Below are 24,921 nucleotides of genomic sequence, written 5' to 3' on the forward strand. Positions count from 1 at the left end.
TACGTTACAAAACATTGTTAAGCCCAGTACACAAGGAGATAACTAAGGTTTAAGTTCATCAATCCGCAATAATTGAAGGTCGAAATATTTTTTTAAAAATTGCATTTATCATCTTCTTTTACTTTTTAGTTAAATGGGATTCAATTCTTCCAAAAAATCATTATGCTAAGACGACTGTGCCGGTATGTATTCTAAACAACTCTATTGCTTGCCATGGTTTTTATGTTTTATCAGTATTTTAGGTGTTAATTTTAGAAAATAATATTAACACAACCTTTGAAGGAAAGGATTTCTACTTGTCTGCTGTTAGGAGTTAGCCATTACGTCTTGTATATAACTACTACAGTCTTTTTTCTGTAAATCTGACAGAAAAGCTCGCAGATCGAGCTCGCGGGCCAGCTGGATCTGTAATCTCAGGTCCGTACAATTCATTATAAACCTCTCCACATTTCTCTGATTCACAGAACGGTTAGGATCCTGCTGGAATCTGAAATTACACACAAAAATTTTAATTGTTTCATTTGAATTATTGGTAATTATCTTTTAATTTTATATTTCACTTTATCATCAAAACATAATACCCATAGTTGCTAAACTCAGGTGAAATATAAACACCCAATCCCCCTGCTTAGTGACTTCTGATCTCCATCAGAACACAGTGCTCTCCCCTAACTGCAGCCCCTTACAATCCTCCTCCCTTTCTTTAAAGCTTTCTATCAGTCGGTTTAAAAAAGTAAGATTAGTTTTAGCTTTCCAATCGTGAAGAAGAGTCAGAATACATACACCTTGACCACCTCCTTGATCAGAGAGGGCGTCAGTTTGATGTGTCTCTTTAAGTCCTGGAGATAGCGGAAGTCTCCAGTGATGACCACATTCTGACACAGAGCATGCTTCCAACAGCCCGTCCTATTGTAGCTCTCACTCACGATTAATGCCTAAAAAAATAACAAGTAACCACTGAGATATGTATAAACATACACATAGAAACAGTGTCAGTGTTCATTTATGCCTGTAAGATTCATGCTTTAAAAAAAAAAACGAACTTTGAAATGGTTTTGCTTTAATTGAAACAAAACTCAACCCCTTATACCACACACCTCAGAAGAAATGTTACATTGCACAAATTTAAACAAAAGACCATTATCAAAAATTATTAATTAAGTATCCTTACCTCTGAGAATTTTGGATGAGACTTGATGAACTGGTCAGCTTCTTCATCTGACATATGAATGACCTTGACCCCTGAGGTTAAATAGTGCAGCTGTAAGGCCACAAGTCTGGCCTGCTTCATACAGTTCTGGGCGTGTCTCATACAACCTTCCTGATGAGATGGAATATGGAAATGATGATTCAATAAAATACACCAAACTACATGATTAATATGCTAGAAAAAGATGAATCCTACCTTGCAGTAGCCTTGCAGTAACAAGATGGAATACAGAATTGATGATGATTCAAAAAAATACAAGAAAATACATCAAACTTTACAATTATGAAAGAAAAAGCTGAACCCTACCTTGCAGTAGCTTTCCGCAGCATCCATGTAAAACTGGACAGCTGACTGGAGATTGGTTTGCGTCTCCTGACAGGAATCTACAAAGTCATATCGATATTACACTAAACTATTACTCCACTTGACGTTCCTTTTTAAATATTCTCGATTTGAAGCCGTTTTCGAGGAAAATTTGTACTATAAGCTTATCAGAGTTTTGTTGAGGTGAGCTACTGAGGATTTAAGTCCATACCTACGGGGATCTCTCTGAATGCCTCGAGAATTTGCTGGGCCCTGGTCTCTAATAAATGGCCAATCTCTCTGTGCATCATGAAGTAGTGGACCACCATGTCAAAGGTCTCATTGTCGTGAGGGTGGTATCGCTTCAGATAATCTATTATGGCCATCTTCAGACTCTTCTCCTGTAAAGGGAGTCATACTTCGATAATTTTCTGTCTTCGACAGCATTTGAATAATGGGGAAAAGATGTGAAAATATTGTGTCCTTAAATGTTACATTATTCAAATCCTTTGGAGTAAATTAATGATAATGCTGCTTGCTTCGCTTTAAGTAACTGTTCTTTTATGAAAATGTTGTTTGTTTCAGCTTAAGTTCCTGTTCCATTGCTCTTACCTTCTCTATCCCTTTACTGAGTAACAGCTCAAACTTTTCATTGTGCTTCAAAGAATCGAATATATAAACCATTTCATTGAAGCGTCCAATCCCAGTTAACAGTCTAACCTATTCAAAGAAAACAAAGATAAGTAAACGTTTGATCTTAATTCAGTCTTCTTAATCTGTATAAAAAATCAACCAGCTTTATCTCAAATGACTTTACTTTACTCTTATATGCTGAATTTCTAAGAAAACCTTTTAGTATTTGCAAGGATTTTTGAATATATTCCTTGCATAGTTTTAAAGTGAAAGAGGAATCTTTTGTTTAAGGAGACAAACAATTAAATCACATCTTAAAGCATTCAAGTTAAATATATGTTGACCATTATCCATCTGTAAATAATTTACCATGTTCCTAAATTTTTTATTTTCTCCCTTTGTAAGTAATTTACCATGTTCCTAAATTCTTTCCCTTTATGAGTAATTTACCATTTTCCTAAATTCTCTCACTTTATCAGTAATTTACCATGCTCCTAAATTCTCTCCCTTTGTAAGTAATTTACCATGTTCCTGAATTGTCCAGCTTTCTCCATCCATTCTGTCATCACCCTGGCAGCCCTGAGGACGTTGGAGATCCCCTCCATGTTACAAACAGAGGAGTGACACAGATGTGCCAAGATCAGTAACTCTGTCTGAATGTCCAATACTTAAACAGAAAATCATCAGGCAAAACTTACAAGTACATAAAATCCAAAGATCAAGAACATGTGTAATTATACATACATAGGCAAGAACAACTGTACAAGAACCAATCATTATCTTAAATATCACAATCATTTTACATGAATTTATAAGAATGAAATGAGTATCTTGTTAATTAGGATCACATGAAATGACATCCCCACTCCCAACAAAAACTCCAAAACTTAACTTTTACTGAGCAATATGTATTAATCATAATGTAATATATTACTGTGTTTAGGAATGTCTTGATCCTCCCCCGAGAGAGATGTCATGGCGTCCAGAAGTTTATTCCCCAGAGTAGCGGGGACAGGACACAACTTCACAAAATTAACAGCATCTTCACTCTTTTCTGAGGGGTTAAAGGTCAATGCTCCATCTTTCTTACTGACAGCTTAAATTGATAGAATTTTATGAACTTTACTCTAATCGTATATAAATAAACATTGATTTTATGCATTATTAGTTTGTTTTTTAGCAGCTTTATGCCTTACAAAAAAATCAGAATCATTATTATAGTAGTTGCAATATTACCATACCTGTAGCATTTGCAAACATGACCTTGTAAACTTCAACAATAGAATCACAAAGAAAACTTGCAATCTGAAAAGAAAATAGATTTTATGAGGAATATATATTTTTCAGATTCAGAACATTCTGAAAACATTGCATCTGTATCACTATAAAGAAACGCAAGCAATGAAATGGATACGCCTCACTGATTCTCACCTCCACTGACTTAAGGTTGGTCGTGCTGAGGTAATCTGCAGCCAAGCGGAACTTCTGATCAGATTCTGACCTCAGTAGCTGTTTCAGTACATCAAACTCGTGACAAGGCACTGTATCCTCATAAGACTGACCCAAAGTCTACAGATATATACAACAGTGACATAATTCTCTGACTACAATGTGCTATTAACTTAAGGCAATTCAGTACCTAAGTTTTTGTAACTTCTCTCTATTATTTTACATTTAAATATAAATGCACATCAATATGCTCTCGGGACTTAGTTAAACTCTAAATCTGCACATGATCTAATTTGTAAATGATTTTAATCTTTTCCTAAATAATGACAATGATTACTTGGTTTCTTCCTATTTTTGTAAAAATTTTGGAAAGTATATAAATTAAGATCACTTCTTCATTTGCATTTTCATGAAGTCTACAGATCTTCATGCTAATCTGGACCTGACAAACATATGTACTTTCTCTATAACACCTACACAGGCTATCAGGAAGCAGGTCACGATCCTTTTACAGCATTTCTTTCCGTGTCTGAGCTCACTTTCTAGGGTTTCCATGGTGACGATAATCTGTTCTTTATCGGGGGACAGGAAATCAGTTTTCATTCCTCCAAGAGAAGTCATACTGACCACTAAACAAGGAAAAATATGGATTTAGATCAAATCTTAGAATTATTTTATCTAAAAAAATTTTTTATTATATAATACATAAAAGAGAAGAAAAAAATATGAAATCTCTGCTGGACTAAAAATCTGAAATCTGCTGAGACTGTAGCTTTATCGGTTGGTAGTTTCAATAAAAGACATTTTGAAAGATTTTTGTACATTCTTTTTTCAGTAATACTTCTAAAAATAATTGATTTTGCCACTAAACAGTGAAGGACAAACACTTTAACTTAATCTTAAAGGAATGTCTAAATGGCCTAGTGGTTGTTAGATAATTGACTTTGTCACACAAGACTGAGGATTCAGACACTGGCATTTAATTAAGTCTCAATGCAGTTTCTGTACAGTGATACCTTAATATCTGACTTTACCACTAGACAATGTGAGTACAAATACTGTAAAATCATATTTTCGTGGGGTTGAATTCACAATCTTTGAGGTAAAAATGTTGGTCTGTGGGGATTATTGTGGCTGGAAAATGTTTTGTTGTGAATTGACTTTACCACTAGACAGTGTGGGTACAGATACTGGTGTGGCTATAGAGTGTCTATGTTTGGATGGTGTATTGACTTTACCACTAGACAGTGTGGGTACAGATACTGGTGTGGCTATAGAGTGTCTATGTTTGGATGATAAATTGACTTTACCACTAGACAGTGTGGGTACAGATACTGGTGTGGCTATAGAGTGTCTATGTTTGGATGGTGAATTGACTTTACCACTAAACAGTGTGGGTACAGATACTGGTGTGGCTATAGAGTGTCTATGTTTGGATGGTGAATTGATTTTACTACTAGACAGTGTGGGTACAGATACTGGTGTGGCTATAGAGTGTCTATGTTTGGATGATGAATTAACTTTACCACTAGACAGTGTGGGTACAGATACTGGTGTGGCTATAGAGTTTCTATGTTTGTATGGTGAACTGACTTTACCACTAGACAGTGTGGGTACAGATACTGGTGTGGCTATAGAGTGTCTATGTTTGGATGGTGTATTGACTTTACCACTAGACAGTGTGGGTACAGACACTGGTGTCACTATAGAGTGTCTGTGTTTAGATGGTAAATTGACTTTACCACTAGACAGTGTGGGTACAGATACTGGTGTGGCTATAGAGTGTCTATGTTTGGATGGTGAACTGACTTTACCACTAGACAGTGTGGGTACAGATACTGGTGTGGCTATAGAGTGTCTATGTTTGGATGGTGTATTGACTTTACCACTAGACAGTGTGGGTACAGACACTGGTGTGGCTATAGAGTGTCTGTGTTTAGATGGTAAATTGACTTTACCACTAGACAGTGTGGGTACAGATACTGGTGTGGCTATAGAGTGTCTATGTTTGGATGGTGAATTGACTTTACCACTAGACAGTGTGGGTACAGATACTGGTGTGGCTATAGAGTGTCTATGTTTGGATGGTGAATTGATTTTACTACTAGACAGTGTGGGTACAGATACTGGTGTGGCTATAGAGTGTCTATGTTTGGATGATGAATTAACTTTACCACTAGACAGTGTGGGTACAGATACTGGTGTGGCTATAGAGTGTCTATGTTTGTATGGTGAACTGACTTTACCACTAGACAGTGTGGGTACAGATACTGGTGTGGCTATAGAGTGTCTATGTTTGGATGGTGTATTGACTTTACCACTAGACAGTGTGGGTACAGACACTGGTGTCACTATAGAGTGTCTGTGTTTAGATGGTAAATTGACTTTACCACTACACCATGTGGGTACAGATACTGGTGTGGCTATAGAGTGTCTATGTTTGGATGGTGAACTGACTTTACCACTAGACAGTGTGGGTACAGATACTGGTGTGGCTATAGAGTGTCTATGTTTGGATGGTGTATTGACTTTACCACTAGACAGTGTGGGTACAGACACTGGTGTGGCTATAGAGTGTCTGTGTTTAGATGGTAAATTGACTTTACCACTAGACAGTGTGGGTACAGATACTGGTGTGGCTATAGAGTGTTTATGTTTGTATGGTGAATTGATTTTACTACTAGACAGTGTGGGTACAGATACTGGTGTGGCTATAGAGTGTCTATGTTTGGATGGTGTATTGACTTTACCACTAGACAGTGTGGGTACAGATACTGGTGTGGCTATAGAGTGTCTATGTTTGGATGATGAATTAACTTTACCACTAGACAGTGTTTGATACTGGTGTGGCTATAGAGTGTTTATGTTTGTATGGTGAACTGACTTTACCACTAGACAGTGTGGGTACAGATACTGGTGTGGCTATAGAGTGTCTATGTTTGGATGGTGTATTGACTTTACCACTAGACAGTGTGGGTACAGACACTGGTGTGGCTATAGAGTGTCTGTGTTTAGATGGTAAATTGACTTTACCACTAGACAGTGTGGGTACAGATACTGGTGTGGCTATAGAGTGTCTATGTTTGGATGGTGAATTGATTTTATTACTAGACAGTGTGGGTACAGATACTGGTGTGGCTATAGAGTGTCTATGTTTGGATGATGAATTAAGTTTACCACTAGACAGTGTGGGTACAGATACTGGTGTGGCTATAGAGTGTCTATGTTTGGATGGTGTATTGACTTTACCACTAAACAGTGTGGGTACAGATACTGGTGTGGCTATAGAGTGTCTATGTTTGTATGATAAATTGACTTTACCACTAGACAGTGTGGGTACAGATACTGGTGTGGCTATAGAGTGTCTATGTTTGGATGGTGAATTGACTTTACCACTAGACAGTGTGGGTACAGATACTGGTGTGGCTATAGAGTGTCTGTGTTTGGATGGTGAATTGACTTTACCACTAGACAGTGTGGGTACAGATACTGGTGTGGCTATAGAGTGTCTATGTTTGGATGGAGAACCAGTTAGGATGGACTTTACACCATCTGGAAGACTGTTCACATCTGTTACACCTCGAGCCAGTCTGATGCAGCTCTAAAAATAAATGTTGAAAAAAATTTTCTTTACTTAAAAAGCAAGGAAGAAATGTACAATGTATATAATTGAAATATGACATTAAATGCTTAATGAATAAAAGAACTGAAACAGATTCATAATACATGTACCAAGATATAAGATATAAGGTAAATCGTACATACCACCACAATAGCTAGGTCCTTGTTGTACACCCCAAATTCGGCAGCCAGCCTACAGCTGTGAGAGTTGTGTCCCCTGTCTAGTAACTGGTTAATTATCACTTGTAGTGCATCCACTTCCTATCAAACGCATAAGAAAGACTTACAAAATGAACATACTGCCCTGACATACATGTACCATAACAAATTTTACACATAAAAAAAAACAGCTGAATTTCTTTGAACAAACTAATACTGTAAATCCGTGAATTATTCTTATCGAGATGAAGTTTTTAACTTTTAAATATTAACTGGCACTAAATGATTTTTTAAAAAATTGATTCTGTTTAGTTCCCATGGCAGCAAGTTACTATAAACAATACTAAAAAGACATGAACATCCACCTGTTCTGAGAGGTTGTTGGGGGAGCTCTCCATGCTGGGGGTCTTGCCCAGTGACAGAAGTTCAGTGGGCGATGGGCTGCCCACCACTGTGTTTAGTTCAAGAAGAGAAAATAAATCTTCTGACATCTCCATGGAGCCTGACATCTGCTGAGTCTGGTCATTTACAAAAATATAAATAACAAATGTCACATAAAAATTCTCATCTTATCATCATCTCTTAATAAAATACATCTCAGACATAACTTCATGCCCAAAATAAAAAGCAGACATGTACTTTTAAGGCCATATGCTGGAAAAATGTAAACAAACTCTACAATGCACCTTTCCCACTGATAATTTTTTATGATACTGAAATTGAAATAAACTTTTATTCATGTGCAAGAAATATCCATGAGTTTTGTGACCTCACAGATATTAATCATATTGAACCATCCATTTTGTTTTGTATTTGAATATAATGTTTCCTCAGTCATTAAAATTTATTGCCGCAGATTGATTTTAAACTGATGAATTGCAAATTTATGATGACAAAAATAATAGTTGGTATTCTCAATTTTACATGTAAATCAAGGTACCTTAAGATGTTCTTACACAAAAAATCAGCATACATTACCGGGAGTTCAATTCAATTCAATTCATTTTATTGACAACACCATCATACATTGGCATATAGTCATGAATACAATAATTAACATACATAAAATAAAATATCAAAGAAGGCATATCAGGTTTGTTGAAGGTTTTCTTTCCTAATATCAAAGCACTTTTTCAAAAAGTTACAAACTCTCCTAGCAGTTCTAATACTTGTAGGATTGATAATGTCAATAATAGGGTTTTCCTTCATGTAACATTGTGCATTAAATATATCATAATATTGTAATCTACATTGATCATAACTAGGACAATAAAGTACAAAATGGTTTTCATTTTCAATAAAAATTTTACAAAAATTACAGTTAGACCAGAAGTATAATGATGAAAATGCTATTTTTTTTAGAGGAAGTGTACAGTATTGTAAGGCATCATAAAATCCAAATAGCTCCTTCAATAGCTGTAACTTTTATATTGAATAGGAAATAAGAAATTTAAATTTAAACTATGTGGCATATGTCCTTAAACAAAATTCTGAAAAATTCCACTGATGTTTGTCTTGTTTGAGTATATGTAAATATATGTAGGATCTTGACTTCATATTTGTGGAGTATATATACATGCCTGTAGAATATTGACAGCATTCTCAATACGTGCTCTCCACATCTTATTGTACAACAGGTCCCCGAGTCCCTGATGTTCACTGGTCTCCAGGTTTTCAATCCAATGATGTCCGAGTTGGTAAAGGAAAGCCTTCTCACTCAAGTCCTGAGTCTGCTCAGCTTCACTCTGTTGAGTTATACAATATACTGCTATTTATTACAAATACTAAAATAATTATACAACCTTTATGAAAAAATCAAATTATTCTTCATTACCTTCTTAAGATTTCTGGAAATGATTAATCACATTTGACTGCTTATCTCAGTATAACTAAGAAAATGTCATTCGAAGTTGTGAAGGATGAATTATTAAATGGGCAGAAGCAGTGACCTTACAGAGCTGTACAGGGAGTCCTGACACAGTTGAATCTACGCAGCTCGTCAGTGTTTACCTGGAAGTACTGGTACACGGTAAGGGAGGCAACTCTGTGTTGTCTACACCGCTCCTCACACACGGACCAGAACCTCCTCCTGGCCAGCTGATCCTTCCACAGGGACGTACCCCTCAACTTCTCCTTCTCATACTTGTTCTACAACACATACAGTTGGAATCATTATACCCTTAGGCTATAGGATTTAATTTTAATGGATATCATTGGAACCACTTTATTTTAAAATTACTACATTAACAAATGTTGAAATATTGGTGAATTTTAGTGCATTACTCAAAGTCTAATATAAAATAATATAAATATATGGTATCTATCTTGTCAGATCAAAAATATTTAACCAAATAAGCTATTAAATGCAGTGAAAAAAGAAATAAATCAAAAACAGTTTTCCCAACTATGAGGAGTACTAATAAATGATAAAAGAACTTCAAGGTAAAACATATAATTTTACCTCTTCTATTGTGACATCATCCATGTTAATTCCACTCTCTCTGGCCACTTTTCTGGCTTCTTTGAACAAGTGCTTCTTTGTCAGATGGTCCACGACCTTTCTGCACTCATCCTGGAAGTTCTCGGCTTTGCTGGACACAAGGTTTTTGAAATTAACATCCAGTACATGTGCACTTACAATGATGTTCAAAAGACGTGCCAACTGACCAAAATCAATAACTGCAAAACAAATGTCAAATTATTTAACTGTCCTGAAATGAAACAGGCCTTTAATGCTACATGTAGAAGGGTCTTCTCTTTTTCTTGTATCCTTACAAATATGATTCAACACGTATATGTAATTTCAAAAAATGTTACTTTTAAAGAAGATTTGCACACCTATCCTTCCCTCAGAAAAGCCCATTAATTCCATTTATCAAATATTTGATTAAGGAAGTAATTACATCTATTAAATATTTTGATTTAGGAAGTAAATACCGTCAAACTTGAAGACGAGTACGATGCTCTGACTGTCTAACAGTCTGAGGAGGTGGAGCAGAGTGTGGAGGTTGTTGGTGTGGTACAGGTGGTGCTGGATGATGTGGTACGTCTCCTGCTGCAGCCAATCAGAGGCCTTATACACAGGGGGATCAGGCGGGGAGTCTACTCCACCGATCTGTAACCACAACAAATCAAAACGGTCAACCAGAACAAATCATTACATCATAACTAAAAGGAAAGTTTTAAATAAGTTTTTGAATGCATGTATTTTCTTTCAAAATTTTTGTGTAAATTTCCTATCCGTTCTGTAATATTTACCTTTTGAACTTTTAAAGTTTTAAGCTGAAATACTACTAATAACTTAAAAGATAAGTTTTTCTTTTATACAATGGGTATTAGAATCAACGGACCCTCTGCATTTCTTCTTTGAACTGTTCCAGGCAGACTTTACACTCCTTGTAATCACTCCTCTCACTCAGGGCAGCTGAGAACTGACAGAATGGAAGCAATGGCGAGTCCTACAAACAAACACACAAACATTCTAAAGATTTGTCTCACGATATATTCATATTTCAAGACTACTAAAGAAAGCAAGAATAAACTTACAGGCAGAAAAATACTCAGTCCTGTTGCTAGAGTAGACATCCAATTTTTATCCAGGTAGATACCAAGAATTTTGTCAAAGTGTTTTGATCCCCAAGCCCACACAGACTTCCCGTGATTGGTTATAAAGTGGTCATGTGATTCCACATCCATCATCGCAACAGACCAACCACAGAGGCAGGAAAACTCTGCTGAACCCTAGATGAAATAAACTTAATCAAACTTTGCAGTTGTAGATTAAATTGATTGTAATATTTTATTTTCTCTAGTTTTTCAAGATCATTCAGCAATACATGTAAATTCTGTAACAATCTTTGAGAGAAGACTTGACCCAGACCTGATCACAGGCCGCTAGGACAGCCAGGACTGGGTTGTGTAGGAGAATGGCGTACACCAGGAGGGCCTTCCAGGGGGAGGGGGTGGACTGGGCGATAAACACTACCTGGAACAGGTCGTCAGGTAACGAGTCTGGGTTCACATCCATCACTGAAAGTATACAAGAACTCATTTATCATATACATAATTTTCATGGGGTTTAATTTTCATTGTTTTCTATTTTTTGATGTATAAAGAGACACAAAAATTTAAGTTGGAAATCCACTTTGAAAATACATTTCATAAACTTTTCATAAAGTTTAAAAATTGACAAATATTCTGTGAAAAATTAAGAAGTGTATGTGTGATACAATTTATGCATATGACAGAAAGACAAAATGCACACTTCAAACAGTAAATTTCATATAATCCTCTGCGTAATAAAGAGGTGTATACTTACAATGCTGAAGCCATTCATCAGAGTCGATCACTTTGCTCTTAGTTTCTTCCTCACAGCTGCTGCTACTTTCATCTGTAAAATCAATTGTGAATAATTTCATCTGATCCATTTAAGAAGACCAGAAGTCTCTGTCGAGACTGAAGCTCTACTGGTTTGAACTTATAGCAAAGGAAGAGAAAAGTACTTAAGCAGCTGGGATTTGAAACTTAATAGAATAATGATCATTGATAAAGTCTCTTTATGTTCTTAGTGTAGTCTACTTGTGTGCCAAGTTATACTGAAATCAGACCAAAACTGTAGGAGGAGTAGCATTTTGAAACAATTTTACAGACATTTCTATTTTTAGTAACCACGGCAACACCGTTCATCAAAATAAAAATTCGATACACAGAATTATGTATCTTAGTGTATTCTACTTATGTGCCAAGTTATATTGAAATCAGACCAAAACTGTAGGAGGAGCAGCATTTTGAAACAATTTTACAGATATTTCTATTTTTAGTAACCACGGCAACACCGTTCATCGAAATCAAAAACCGATAAATAGAATTATGTATCTTAGTGTATTCTACTTGTGTGCCAAGTTATAATGAAATCAAACCAAAACTGTAGGAGGAGTAGCATTTTGAAAGAATTTCACAGAAATTTCTATTTTTAGTAACCACGGCAACACCGTTCATCAAAATCAAAAACCGATACACAGAATTATGTATCTTAGTGTATTCTACTTGTTTGCCAAGTAATACTGAAATCAGACCAAAACTGTAGGAGGAGTAGCATTTTGAAAGAATTTCACAGAAATTTCTATTTTTAGTGTTCATCGAAATCAAAAACCGATAAATAAAATTATGTATCTTAGTGTATTCTACTTGTGTGCCAAGTTATATTGAAATCAGACCAAAACTGTAGGAGGAGTAGCGTTTTGAAAGAATTTTACAGAAATTTCTATTTTTAGTAACAATGCCAACACCGTTCGTCAAAATCAAAAACCGATAAAAAGAATTATGTATCTTAATGTAGTATACCTGTGTGCCAAGTTATATTGAAATCAGACCAAAACTGTAAGAGGAGTAGCATTTTGAAAGAATTTCACAGAAATTTCTATTTTTAGTAACAACGCCAACACCGTTTGTCGAAATCAAAAATCGATACATAGAATTATGTATCTTAGTGTAGTCTACTTGTGTGCCAAGTTATATTGAAATCAGACCAAAACTGTAGGAGGAGTAGCATTTTGAAAGAATTTCACAGAAATTTCTATTTTTAGTAACAACGCCAACACTATTCGTCGAAATCAAAAACCGATAAACAGAATTATGTATCTTAGTGTAGTCTACTTGTGTGCCAAGTTATATTGAAATCAGACCAAAACTGTAGGAGGAGTAGCATTTTGAAAGAATTTCACAGAAATTTCTATTTTTAGTAACAACGTCAACACCGTTCGTCGAAATCAAAAACCGATACACAGAATTATGTATCTAAGTGTAGTCTACTTATATGCCAAGTTATATTGAAATCAGATCAAAACTGTAGGAGGAGTAGCATTTTGAAAAATTGTTTACAGACAGACAGACAGACAGACAGACAGACGGACGGACGCCGGACGCATTACTATCGCATAAGCTCTTCTGGTCTCTGACCAGTAGAGCTAAAAATGATGTGCCTCCATCCCAATATCTTTATCCTAGCTTGTGCATTCTTTTTTTGAATGTCCAGTGATTATTAAATCTGAGTTAACATTACAATGAGATCAGATGTTCTCTTACTGTTTTCCTTGTCTTTGGTCAGTCCTATCCTAGCGTAGAGTGAGGAGCGGACGTCTTTACTGGGGGATTGCTTCCCCTGAATGACTGGCCCAGTGGTTCCAGCTGACATCTTAGACTCGGCATTCTCTATCACGTAGTGTAGATGTTGCTTAAGGTGAGGACATCTGAACTTGTACAGCAAGGGCTGCAACTGTGGAGAGTTATAATACTGATGTAACCTAATTATATGATTGTCTACTTACATGTAGGTAAAAGAAATGTGCTAATTTTAGGGAATATAAGTTCTACATGTTAACTGTATATTAGTCTACCAATATTTGTTTACAAAGAATTCCTCTGCCTTCCTTGAAAACTAATTGTTACCTGTTGTTTAGAATACTGGTGAAGCTGGGCGAACCAGAGAAATGACAACCACTTGTCAGCTTTAGCACACATCTCCAGAAAAACCGTAGTCCAGGACACAGACATCAGCTGACAGAAGATCACGGCTATCGTCCATCTCTGTCCAGCCTCAAAACTAGTGCTGGGAATACAAAGAAAATGGATTACATCAATCAAAACTTGAATAAGAATTACAAAGATTACAACAAAATTCAAAAAGAGTAAATTAACTCCCATGTGTAACTAAGTAGTCCACTGCATATTGTACCACTCTTTCAATTAATAATGCACTGCACATTAAATCTATCTCATTTTATGTCAAACCTTGGAATTTTGTCTTTCTCTAAAGACCCCTTGATTGCAGCCTCAAGTTGGTGTAGTAGAGTCACAGCATGTTGACCTTTGTACACTAAACAGGCACATAACCAAGACACTGAAAAACCAAATAGTTTCATTTGTAATACCACAGGTAATAGTAAATTGACTAGTTAGTTGGGACAAAAATTTTTCAAAATAAAATGTTCTAAATATACACTGTATATGTAACTCTAAAATCCTTTATCATTATGTACATGCATAGTAAGATAACTATTTTGTCTACCTACAAATTCATAATTTTTTTCCTATTAAGTCATTTTTTTTAATTAAACGATGTTTTTTATTACCTATAAGCTCGTCATTTTTCTTGGCTTGTTCCCGTCTTTGATCGCCGGCACTGGTGAGGTTCCTGTTCAGATGAAGCACCACTTCCTGCCCAGCCTGTAACAGAGTTCGTAAGACCAGGCTCTCCTGTCCCAGCATCTCAATAAAAGCCACGCAGGCACACGCCACCTGAGAATTGTGATAATGGCGGACTCCTATCCAGGCTGCCGCATTACCTGCCTCAGACAATCTAACAGGGGAAAATAAAATATAACAATTATTCTTTTCTGTAACATTGAATAAAACCTGCAATATGGATAGTAACATTAATACTGAACAGACCTCTGTGGACAGACTTCCTGAGACACAGAGTCAATTTCTTCTGACAGGAAAGAGAGGAGAGCAAAGGCTGGTCTGCCTTGTTTGAGGTAGTAGGTGTATCGAATTCTCTCGGAATAACCAAACCGAGCCACTAAATCAACCTGAGAGAAACTCGGCAACTGTTTCATATTCTCTGTAATTAAAAGCACTTTTTATTTAAATAAGTTGTCCAAACTATGGTGTAAAGAAATTTTTAATTGAAAACAGTAAAATACCCGCCTACCTTCACCACTGTATAGAGTGTTGAGGGTTTGCCATCCAAAAAGTCGACAGGGATCAAATGCTGCATTGTTCTAACAGAGAGGTAAACATTGGTTTCAGAAAAACAAAAATTACACAAAATTCAAACGAAGGAAATTACACAGAAGTTTTAGATTTTGCTAATTCTTAAATGTTGACCCAAAAAGTCAGGTAGACTGTCTAACTAAATTACTATCCCAGTATTCACCTTCAGGAGCTGGTAGATGGTGATGTCGTTGGAGGGTATTTCCCGGGACGTGACAGAGAAGAACATCCCATAAAGTTTAGGATATTCCTTCAGTTTTCCCTCTATGACCTTCAGTTCTTGCTCTGCCATACTCCCACACACAACCTGCAATTTAGGATCTCACATCTAATTACATGGATCCATGACAGTTTACATAAAATTAGCATTTGATGTAAAACAAATTTTCAAAGACCATTCAAAAATCCATCCAATACAGAATTTCATTTCTTTAGTTTTTTGTTGTAATAATAACTGAAATTACCTGCTGTAAAATTGCAGGTGAATACATTAATGTAGCTAAAGCAGTGATTGTCTGCCCTTGCTGTAGAAGTGTAATGATAGAGGGAGCCTCCAGGCCAAAACTCCAGGATGAATTTGAAAGACTTAGATTATACACATCCCCAGCTTCAAGTCCTGCAGTCAATACAGATGTATGAATATAATTAGATATTAAGAACAAATCATATTTTAGTCACTGCATGCACTATTTTGGTTGTCCATTTAGATACCATGCTTACTGTTTTGTTTCCTGTGGGCTAGATCGTAGAAGATGACAAACATGTCCAACCACTCAGCTTTACAGTTCTGAGCCTTTATAGAGTCTTGCAGCACATCTACTGAAATGCTAGAAATTTCAAAAATCTAAATAAAACAACATCATGGAAACAAATCCAGTGATTAATACAGTGAACATTAATGCTGTATACATATATTGATGTAATCTTTTAAGTCTTTTTTTCAGTAAATTAATATATAGATGTTTGATACAGTTGAATCAATTATTGGTATATGTAAACAAGTTTCACTGTACTGTAAATATGTTTGTAAATTACTGTTTACAAAACTGCTTACATATTTTCTAATTTTCTAACCTGTGATCTGTGCAATAATGCCATAGAACGTCAGGTAAATTTTCCATCACACAGAAGCAGATGAAAGGGACGTGGAATTCTGGGATATTTCTGACCAGCGGACCGCCTACTGACCTCAGCTTCTGTAGAAATGTGTTGGTTTCTCCAAATTCCCCATAACAGTCCAGTCTGAAAAATATTAAAGGGAAGTTACTCAATATATTGATACAACTAGAGGATGAAAAATTCCTGTCATACTTCACATTGTCATTATGACTCCTGTTACCTGAACAGCTCTCTAGTGACTAACTGCCTTGTGAATTCTGTGCAGTGACTGTTAGCTAGTTCTCTGTGTATAACATCTCCATGCTGTGTTCCCTTCTCCTTAATCCATTCAATCAGTAAGTCTGATCTATTGTTCCACAACAGATACTGGATGTATAGCTGAATGTCTATATCTTCCTTACCTTAAATATCACAAAATAATTACACTGAAATCTTTGCTCAGACATGAAGTTCTGAGTCTTGGAATCAAGAAACTGAGAAAAATTTGTAGCTGGTCTTAAATTGTAGTTGAAAAGGAGAATACTTTCAAAATACTAGAGATAGAAATGAAAATATAATTCCAGTACTTAAAGCTATTCCAATGACCACTTTACCTACTTAACTACATGTAGGCCAGATTAACCCCAATGACTGACCTTTACCCCCCGTTTCTAGCAGTATGAGCTGTCTGGTGTCCCTGTCCCAGTGCTGTACCCAGTCCAGCAGTACACCGGGACAGGAGTCCCCTGAGGACAGAGAAAACCTGGCCTCCTTCCCTTCCTGTAAAACCAATTCCAGCTCCTTCTGATGTACACTGCAAAAAAATTGGGAGCTGATTACTAGGTGAATTTTAATGTCCTTGGTTAAAAAACAATTTACCTTTGCCTTATATGTAATCTATGAATGAAATATGAACATCTATTTTTTCCATTAGAAAATACTAGACATGGCATGAATTATACACTTTTTTTGCTAACAATCTCATCTTTAACTTAACACAATGACCCTGGGTCAAGGTTCTGAAAAACCTTTAGCTCACAAATAATTTTTGTCTGAAGATAATCTTCAAACAAAATTTTAACTTTTTCTGCCATTGATTTTGAACTTGTTGCAATGACTTAGCTCAAGGTCATGTCACAGTTTTCAGATATAGGTACATATGAAATATTTAAGTGAAGTTAGAATTTTCCAAATTTTTCATAAGAAGTTATAAACTGGGCACAGATTTGATTCTTTTTCTGCCAGTGACCTTGAATTAGCAAAACTGACCTTGGATTAGTTCAAAGCAATGAAGACTATTCCTTACATTACCTCTCATTCTTTTCTCTTGTTTCTGATTTCATGTGTTCATGCTTGGAGGCCTTTTCAAGGTCATGAACAAAGGTCACATCACTGGCCTGCTGTGGAGACAGGGAGTAACTCATACATTCCTGAATTATAAACTCTCTCACCTCCGGGTTAACAGTCAAAGATGCTATCTCATACAGCATTTGGTCAACATCAACACCCTATGTAAAATCAAATATTTCACCTTTAAAATAAAGCAACTTTCTCTTCTTTTAATTCCTATACAAATCCAATAAAGATACAAAATAGAGGAACATATAACTAGAATAATAAAATAGAACTGACCAGATTTGCCAGTATAATCACTGCAGGTTGGGCATTCTTCTGACTAAGGTATGAATGGATCCTCTCCATCCCCTTCTGATAAATCCTGTCTATAGAAGCCATGCTGGACGTTCCAGCTGAACACAGTTTTGTCTGTAACTCTGGTACTGTGTTATTTAGCAGGGCCTCCAACACCTCATCCTTCTTACTTTCCTGTGGAATAATGAAACAAAATTTGTTTGTACTACACTGATGCCTTCACATGTCAGCTATTGGCCAAATATAAAGATTTCCTGTAATAATATAAAAGCCAAGATCAAGGTAATGAGATAAAAAATGTTGGTATCCAAAGAAAGGTCTTGGCACAGAGATACGAAAGTCTTAGAACATAGATGTATGTTCTGGTGTTTCCAGTTTATACTGCCTACTGAAACTCTCAGCTCCCTTTATACTGATGTCTAGACATACATGTACCTGTATGTTCTGTTGTTCCCTAGACACCTGCCTAGATGCTGTCTTCCTGTCTGTCACACTCTCGGCTCTCTTTATACTGATGTCTACAGTTTCCCCCTGCCTGACACACTGTCTGATTTCTGAGATAAATGACAACAAGCTGTCCAAGCAATGCTCCAAATCTGTAACCTCTTCCTATAGTTATAAAAAAAAAAAAAACCTTTAATAGTTATCAGTTCCCAAGTTCTACCTGCATGAAGTGTACTTGCAGAATTTTTGAATATTTGTAGAAGATCCACAGATAAGGGCTGAAAACTTCCCAATCTTACAATAAAGTCTCTGAAATTTTGAAGAAAAAACATCACTGCACACAATAACTTCTGCTATTATCCTCATTATGTTGATTCAAACCTACATGTATAAGAACAATAGGCCTACATAAAATTTGAAGGAAAAAAAGCTGGGTTTTTTTGCTGTCATAAACTTACTTCAGTGACTTACCTTTTTATTTCCCTTGTTCTTTGTTGATTCAGTCAGGGTAACAGTGTCTTGTAGCAGCTTGTACAGAAAGGTCAAGGTTATGTCTGCTAACTTCCTGGAGAAGCTGACTGACTGCTTGTCTGCCATGTTGTCTGACATCGTCTGTATCAGTAACCTCAGGGCTGGCTCCAACTGCATCAAGTTGTCATGGTAACCACATCCTGTGGTCCAGACAGGGGAGGATGGACTGGGAGAGGCAGGGCTTGATGGATCACTTTCATCAACTGAGAACACTGTAATTAATTGAAAAGTATTTAAGTAATTTTATCAAAATAAAAGACACACACAAAAATCAAAGAAACCTTACTAATGGGTGTACTAAGTCTATGTTTGAAAATTACTTAAATATTCAAAATCAATATAGATCCTACTTTCAAAGGAACTTCCCAATAGATCTTACTATTTTCTTTACTCTTCAGAAAGAATGAGACTGTGTCCAGCTGCCTGTGTTTGAGTCCTATGTCTAGAGTGTTGATGGGGACAGAGCATCGGCCCCAGCGGTTAATGTGACACAGAGAGTCGGCTACACTGGCCCCGGCATACATCATGGTCTGTTGATGTGAACAAAGAGATACAGATTAATTTTACAAAGTGTGTGTTTATTATAGGAATGGTAATTAAAACCCTACAAGTACTGTCATACTATCAGCTGAAATTTTTTACTTGGTTATTTGTCAAAAATGTACTTTTTAATTTAAAAACTTTAATCGATAAATTATTCCTAGAGAGTAAACATTTGTATTGAGAAAAATGTTGCATATACATGTATGTGATGATAGCTTGATTTAAGTATTAAGTTTATATGAGCATTCTGATAAAGACATACTTAAACCAACATGAGAAAATCATATAAACAAAGGGAGCTACAAATCTCTTGACGTCCTGATTATCTGACAATATAGATCCTAACTGACATTCCTAGCCTATTTAATTACAACAAAGCCTTCTGTCACCTTGCTGACTATCCCCTCCTGCTGTAAGCTACCATCCACGATGACACACGTCAGGTGGGTGGGGGTCAGAATCAGGTGGGGGTTGTCTGGCTCCAGGGACAGAATCAGCTGCTCTGAGGGGGACAGTCTACAAAACAGGCAGCACAATGCTGATCCAGAAAAAAGTACGAAAAAGTACTCACTTTTCATGATATATATTTTAAGCATTTTTAATTGACAGTTAAATTTTAATGTTCATTTAAATTTCTCAAATTATGATAGATGTATAAGAATTATAATGTATCAAAAATCTGTGTTTAATGAAAAAATGTGTCATTCAAGGATAGATTTTATCAATATGATTCTATTTATAATACATTCATTTGTCCTTTCACAAAAAACTTGATTTTTTGGGGGCAGATTTTTTTTATTTACATGAGCACACCTTTCCTGCATAATGGTTCCAGATTTATAGTTACAAATCATCAGAGACATGTGATCCTTCATCCTCCACCTGAGTGACACTACAGAATGGTAGAACATCAGCTCAGTCACATGACAGGAAGTACTGTCCAGAGCAGGTAACACCATCTTGCTCTCTACATAGCTATCCTCTGGTTCATCTTTCACCTTGTGAAAACCTGAAACTCTCTTTGACTTGGACTTGGAGGATGGGGTTGTGGTGACTGATTTTGGGGTGGTTTTACGGTCCTGTGTATACCACTGGTTTGAACTCTTTCCATGACAATACTTGTGAAACAGGGAAGACAGTTTACCCCTCCATGCCTCATCCCCAATTCTGCTTGCAGCATAAGTGTCAAAGTCACCTGTACTTTTTAACTTTTCTGGTCTCTCAAGTTCTACTTTAACTGTGTTCTCGATCAGTGAAGTAAACTCTTCGACATTTAGAACCCATAAAACCCCATCTGTATCCAGAAAGACCAGGCGCCCAAGGTCATCTGAGAATTTCCATATTGAAGGTTTTTTGGAGTGAAGAATACTTTGACTGACATCCAGGGTTAGAACAAGGATTCCCGTGAGCAGGTCATAAAATGCTGATCTTTGATTAAAGATTATATGACAAAAAATATGATATATGACATATATGTGTCTACTAAAACTTCTATTCAGAGAGATACTTTCAATCAATATTCACTAAAATAGGATTTAGTGATGAAGATTATGTCTTGCAAATAAAAAAAATTACATCATATTTCAGCTGAATATTTTACAATTCATAAATTTATTGCAAGTCTGTTCATTTGATAACCATACTGTGCAAGCATTGAGTGCTTCATGAATATAAAAACCTATATAAGCCTCACTCTTTGTTGGCAAGATGATTTATGGTCAGGACATTTTATAATTATATTCTGTTATCATCTAAGATGATCAAATACTACATAATTTTGTATCCTCCAGATACTTGCTAAAAAAATAAGAATAGTTCCATCAAATTGTCATAAACAAACTTACACAAATCTAACAATTGCCTTAATCTGTTAACTTGTCTCATTTTGAGTTCAGGCTGTCCTTAATACACTTACACTGCATACTAACAGCTATATAAAAATAAAAATGGCTATGGAAAAACCAGCAAGCTTGCTGATTTATTTCACAAACAGTACTACTTGGAAATGGTTATAATTAATTGAAAAAGAAAAATTATGTAATGTAAACAATTTCTGCCCTTAATCTGCATATTTATATCCATTGCCAAATTGCTTGAGGAAAATAAATAGAATGATTGATTTTTCTTAGAATGCTTTACTAAAATCAGCTTTTTATCCTTAGTATTTAGGAGGTATGTAGTAATACATTCTTTAGGATTGGTTTATAGAGTGTACAATAACTAGAATGGATATGGAATTTTAAAACTAAATCATATAAACAGATACATATCTCTGGGTTTTTTTTTTTTTTAGGTTTTACAGCTGATATGGTCTTATATGGGCATTAAAATAAAACTCTCACCTTTAATGAAATTATCTCCCCAAATGTTCTGGGTGATATATAATCATATTGAAGTCTCCTTGAGCACTCTGCATGTAGTAATAAAGTAATTAACATTTTATCTTTCTGTTGATTCTAATAAAGACGACATGAAAAAGATTCTGTTATAAAATTCCCCTGCATTAAATGTCTAGACATTTATAAAGTACAGAGCTCTAAGCTATTTTGTTGAAATCTCTTCCATATAAACCAGTAAAAAGGCCAAATGTCATCAAAATCAGCTAATGAAGTTTATACATGTATATGCATTTTTCAATTTCCACATGTGACAATACATGAATATTAAGCTTTATATTTTTACATGTAAATTATGCTGTGCCTGGCATAAAATTTGCTTGTGAGTGTTTTTTTTCTATCACCATCACTTAATGCACTACAACCATTGAATTCTGACTTGTTTATTCTTTCAAGATTACTGATTCCTTGTTCTGACAGATATGCTTTTCTCTGTTCAAAAGCAAGATTTATCATGGAAAGTTAAATGATCATCTATTTATGCACAAACCACATAGCACTAACCACATAGGGACAAAAAATTAAAAAGACAAACAGTAATATTATATATTTAGAGTTCTGCAATATGTTGGGGTAGACTGCAGGTGAAAAAACAAACAATTCTTGAGTCAGGCATAGAAAGAAATCAAAAAAGGTTCCAAAATTAAGGGGAAAAAACCACTATGCACCTAGAAAGTAAGAATATAAATCTGTTTCAAGTTAGATATCACTGTATCATGAGTCTTAAAAGGATACAAAACTTCAGCTGCTCCTCATTCAGTAGTATTAAGATGCCGGCAGTTATCTGATAATAAGAATGGTGAGGTATCTTGTAGATGACCCTTACTTCACTTCGGGTTAAGGACAAACCAACAATACTCTCCCCACACTGCAAAGCAGCATGCTGATGGGAAACATCCAGAAGTTTAAGTTTACTGTCCTCTGCTAGTTCTCCTGTTATTAAAAAAAAGTTAAAAACTAATCATATTTAAACCATCCTTTCTAAGTTGCACACAAGAAATTGTAATCCATAAACACAATACTTCTTTCATTCTTTGAAATCAAGAATAATTTAAGGTGTTAGGGATTTACCTATAGTTGTTAACACGTCTGTCAGGTTGTAGGACTCCACTGCAGTAGAACACAGGGAATCCTTCATCAGTTTGTAGGAGACCATGCATACATTGTCCCCCTTAGTAACCACAGTAAAATACAGCTGTGGCCCATCATCAGAAGAGGAATCAGATGTGTTTGTTTTATTCCATAAAAAACTGAAACAGCAAACATTATGTAGGCTACCGAAGTTATATATTATTCTCTTAAGAGAATTGGACAGGCTTTTGCCTACATCCACATGGATGTTGGCAAAAGACTGTCCACTTCTCTAAAGAGAACAGTTATATATATCATATCAATCATTCACTTTTTTTTTTTACTTGATATATATAAATCTATATCTTATCTATATCTATATTTGAAGGTTGTGCATGGATTTTCAAGTCTTGGGAGAAAATAGTGATAAATGACATCTTTCCCACAAATAAACGAAACTTGCTAAATAACACTGCCTGTTAAACAGGTCCAGTCCGAAGACTATTTCTACCTACGTAGCTATTAATAGCTACCTAGGTATTTAAAGCTACCCAAAGTAGCTATTTTTACCTACTTTCTGCTTTACTTGCATTTTGTGGCCAAATGCAGGAACAGCGCAACATGGTGAACACAAAGTTTCTTGATACAGTCACACTGATGATGGATATGACAAAAATTCGGCCAAAAGATGAATACTTCGTATATTATCAATTTTGCATAGAAACTAATGTAAAATTGCCGATTCAGGAAGCAATCATTTTTTGACCAAAATTTTCTAGTATTCATCATTAGTGTGACTATATCAAAAGATATGGTATTCACCATGTTGCGCCGTTTGGTCTTTGTGCCGCAAAATGTAGAAATTATAAAAAGTAGGTAAAAATAGCTACTATGGGTAGCTTTAAATACCTAGGTAGCTATTAATAGCTACGTAGGTAGAAATAGTGTTTGGACTGGACCTGTTAAATGAACAGATAAAACTTAATATTGAAATTCTGTTTGTCTGACTTTGTTCATGCTCATGCTTCTATCGGATATACTGCTTGTCATTACTCTTCTGCAGTAAAACGCTATGCAGTATATTAATTTCAAACAATCTCGATCAAGCTGGATGATAAGCGCATAATTTACTCGAAACAAACCTTTTGATGCTTTGGAGGGAGGGAACCTCGGTGTTTATTTTTGGGTCCAAATGCACGAACTGAAGACTGCAGTCCGTATGCAGCACCGCCAGAAGTCTGAATCTTATACATGGATAGGTCTCACTTACAGCACCGAGATCTATATTGTGTCTAAACTTGTAAATATAACATTTTAATATTCCCGACTCCTCTTCTTCCATCGTCTTGTGACATTTTGTGTCGATATTTTTCGCACATCGATCCCGATCAAAATTACAAAATATCAGAACTTGCTGTACACACTGGAGGGCCTCTGACTTTTGAATACTTTTTTTATCACTAACACAGGTAACGAATAACCTTTTTTTAAGGACCATAGTGAGTGATCCTTATATTTCTACTTCATTAGACAATGTGCCCATAATATAAGAATCAAACCATGGTAAAAATTTGTTATAGAAACAAGTGTCTGTGCATAGTAATACGAATTTAATCTTTCTTCACAATGAAAAAAAAAACACTAAAGCTTTCTACTAGGAAAAGAAAAAAAAATTAAATTTTAAATGATAATATCTTAGATAACTATTAAACTTGCCAAAGATATTTTTGAAATATTGATATTCTTTAATATATTGAAATTAACTATACTTGAATGTTAGTGAGTTTTACTTTCAAATACTAATAGTTCTAAATATATACTTGAAAAAAACTCACCTAACTGTTCCCAAAAATACCGCATTAGCATACGCATGTTTTTCAATGAGAGTCAATTAAGTCATGTCACGGAATGTGAATTGTATGCAACTCTGACCATTGCATGTAGCAATGCATTTTTAACTAAAAGTGGTATTTACGCAATTATGTTCCATCAGTGTATCCTATTTTGAACTGCTTTCACCATACTTATTAACGATTTACG

At 35.5% G+C, this 24,921-nt stretch overlaps 2 protein-coding genes across 2 annotated transcripts in view; one reads left to right on the plus strand and one right to left on the minus strand.

The window, feature by feature from the left end:
- Window positions 1-24,921, plus strand: part of LOC134228632 (putative oxidoreductase YteT) — a 164,502-nt gene that overhangs the window by 74,201 nt on the left and 65,380 nt on the right. The window lies entirely within an intron of this gene.
- On the minus strand, window positions 218-24,246 carry LOC134228631 (spatacsin-like). The gene is made up of 44 exons (XM_062710304.1): window positions 24,024-24,246; window positions 22,882-23,060; window positions 22,546-22,743; window positions 20,228-20,837; window positions 19,804-19,930; window positions 19,251-19,401; window positions 18,812-19,083; window positions 18,332-18,505; window positions 17,879-18,070; window positions 17,558-17,754; window positions 16,903-17,060; window positions 16,488-16,668; window positions 16,223-16,390; window positions 15,869-15,975; window positions 15,613-15,764; window positions 15,312-15,455; window positions 15,087-15,156; window positions 14,825-14,996; window positions 14,506-14,732; window positions 14,165-14,273; window positions 13,823-13,982; window positions 13,460-13,649; window positions 11,694-11,765; window positions 11,256-11,404; window positions 10,922-11,116; window positions 10,726-10,833; window positions 10,313-10,490; window positions 9,837-10,054; window positions 9,386-9,523; window positions 8,956-9,120; window positions 7,741-7,893; window positions 7,361-7,477; window positions 7,061-7,196; window positions 4,073-4,224; window positions 3,578-3,715; window positions 3,388-3,451; window positions 3,081-3,242; window positions 2,671-2,813; window positions 2,126-2,233; window positions 1,746-1,914; window positions 1,517-1,593; window positions 1,172-1,321; window positions 784-935; window positions 218-487 (listed from the first exon to the last, which is right to left on the minus strand). Exons 1-44 carry the CDS (start codon window positions 24,221-24,223, stop codon window positions 307-309), a joined length of 7,263 nt encoding a protein of 2,420 aa, XP_062566288.1. The 5' UTR covers window positions 24,224-24,246; the 3' UTR covers window positions 218-306.

The sequence above is a fragment of the Saccostrea cucullata genome, unplaced genomic scaffold (assembly GCF_032062105.1).
Source record: "Saccostrea cucullata isolate Sc308-1 unplaced genomic scaffold, CSIRO_AGI_Scuc_v1 ctg547, whole genome shotgun sequence".
NCBI lineage: Eukaryota > Metazoa > Mollusca > Bivalvia > Ostreida > Ostreidae > Saccostrea > Saccostrea cuccullata.

What these genes read in the sequence shown, in the direction of transcription:
- LOC134228631 (XM_062710304.1), bottom strand. Translation starts at nt 24,223, where the DNA reads ATGGAAGAAGAGGAGTCGGGAATATTAAAATGTTATATTTACAAGTTT. An exon ending in GTCACTAGAGAGCTGTTCAG is followed by an intron (nt 16,391 to 16,487) that starts GTAACAGGAGTC and finishes AATATTTTTCAG; the next exon opens with ACTGGACTGTTATGGGGAAT. An exon ending in AGCCCACAGGAAACAAAACA is followed by an intron (nt 15,765 to 15,868) that starts GTAAGCATGGTA and finishes TATTGACTGCAG; the next exon opens with GACTTGAAGCTGGGGATGTG.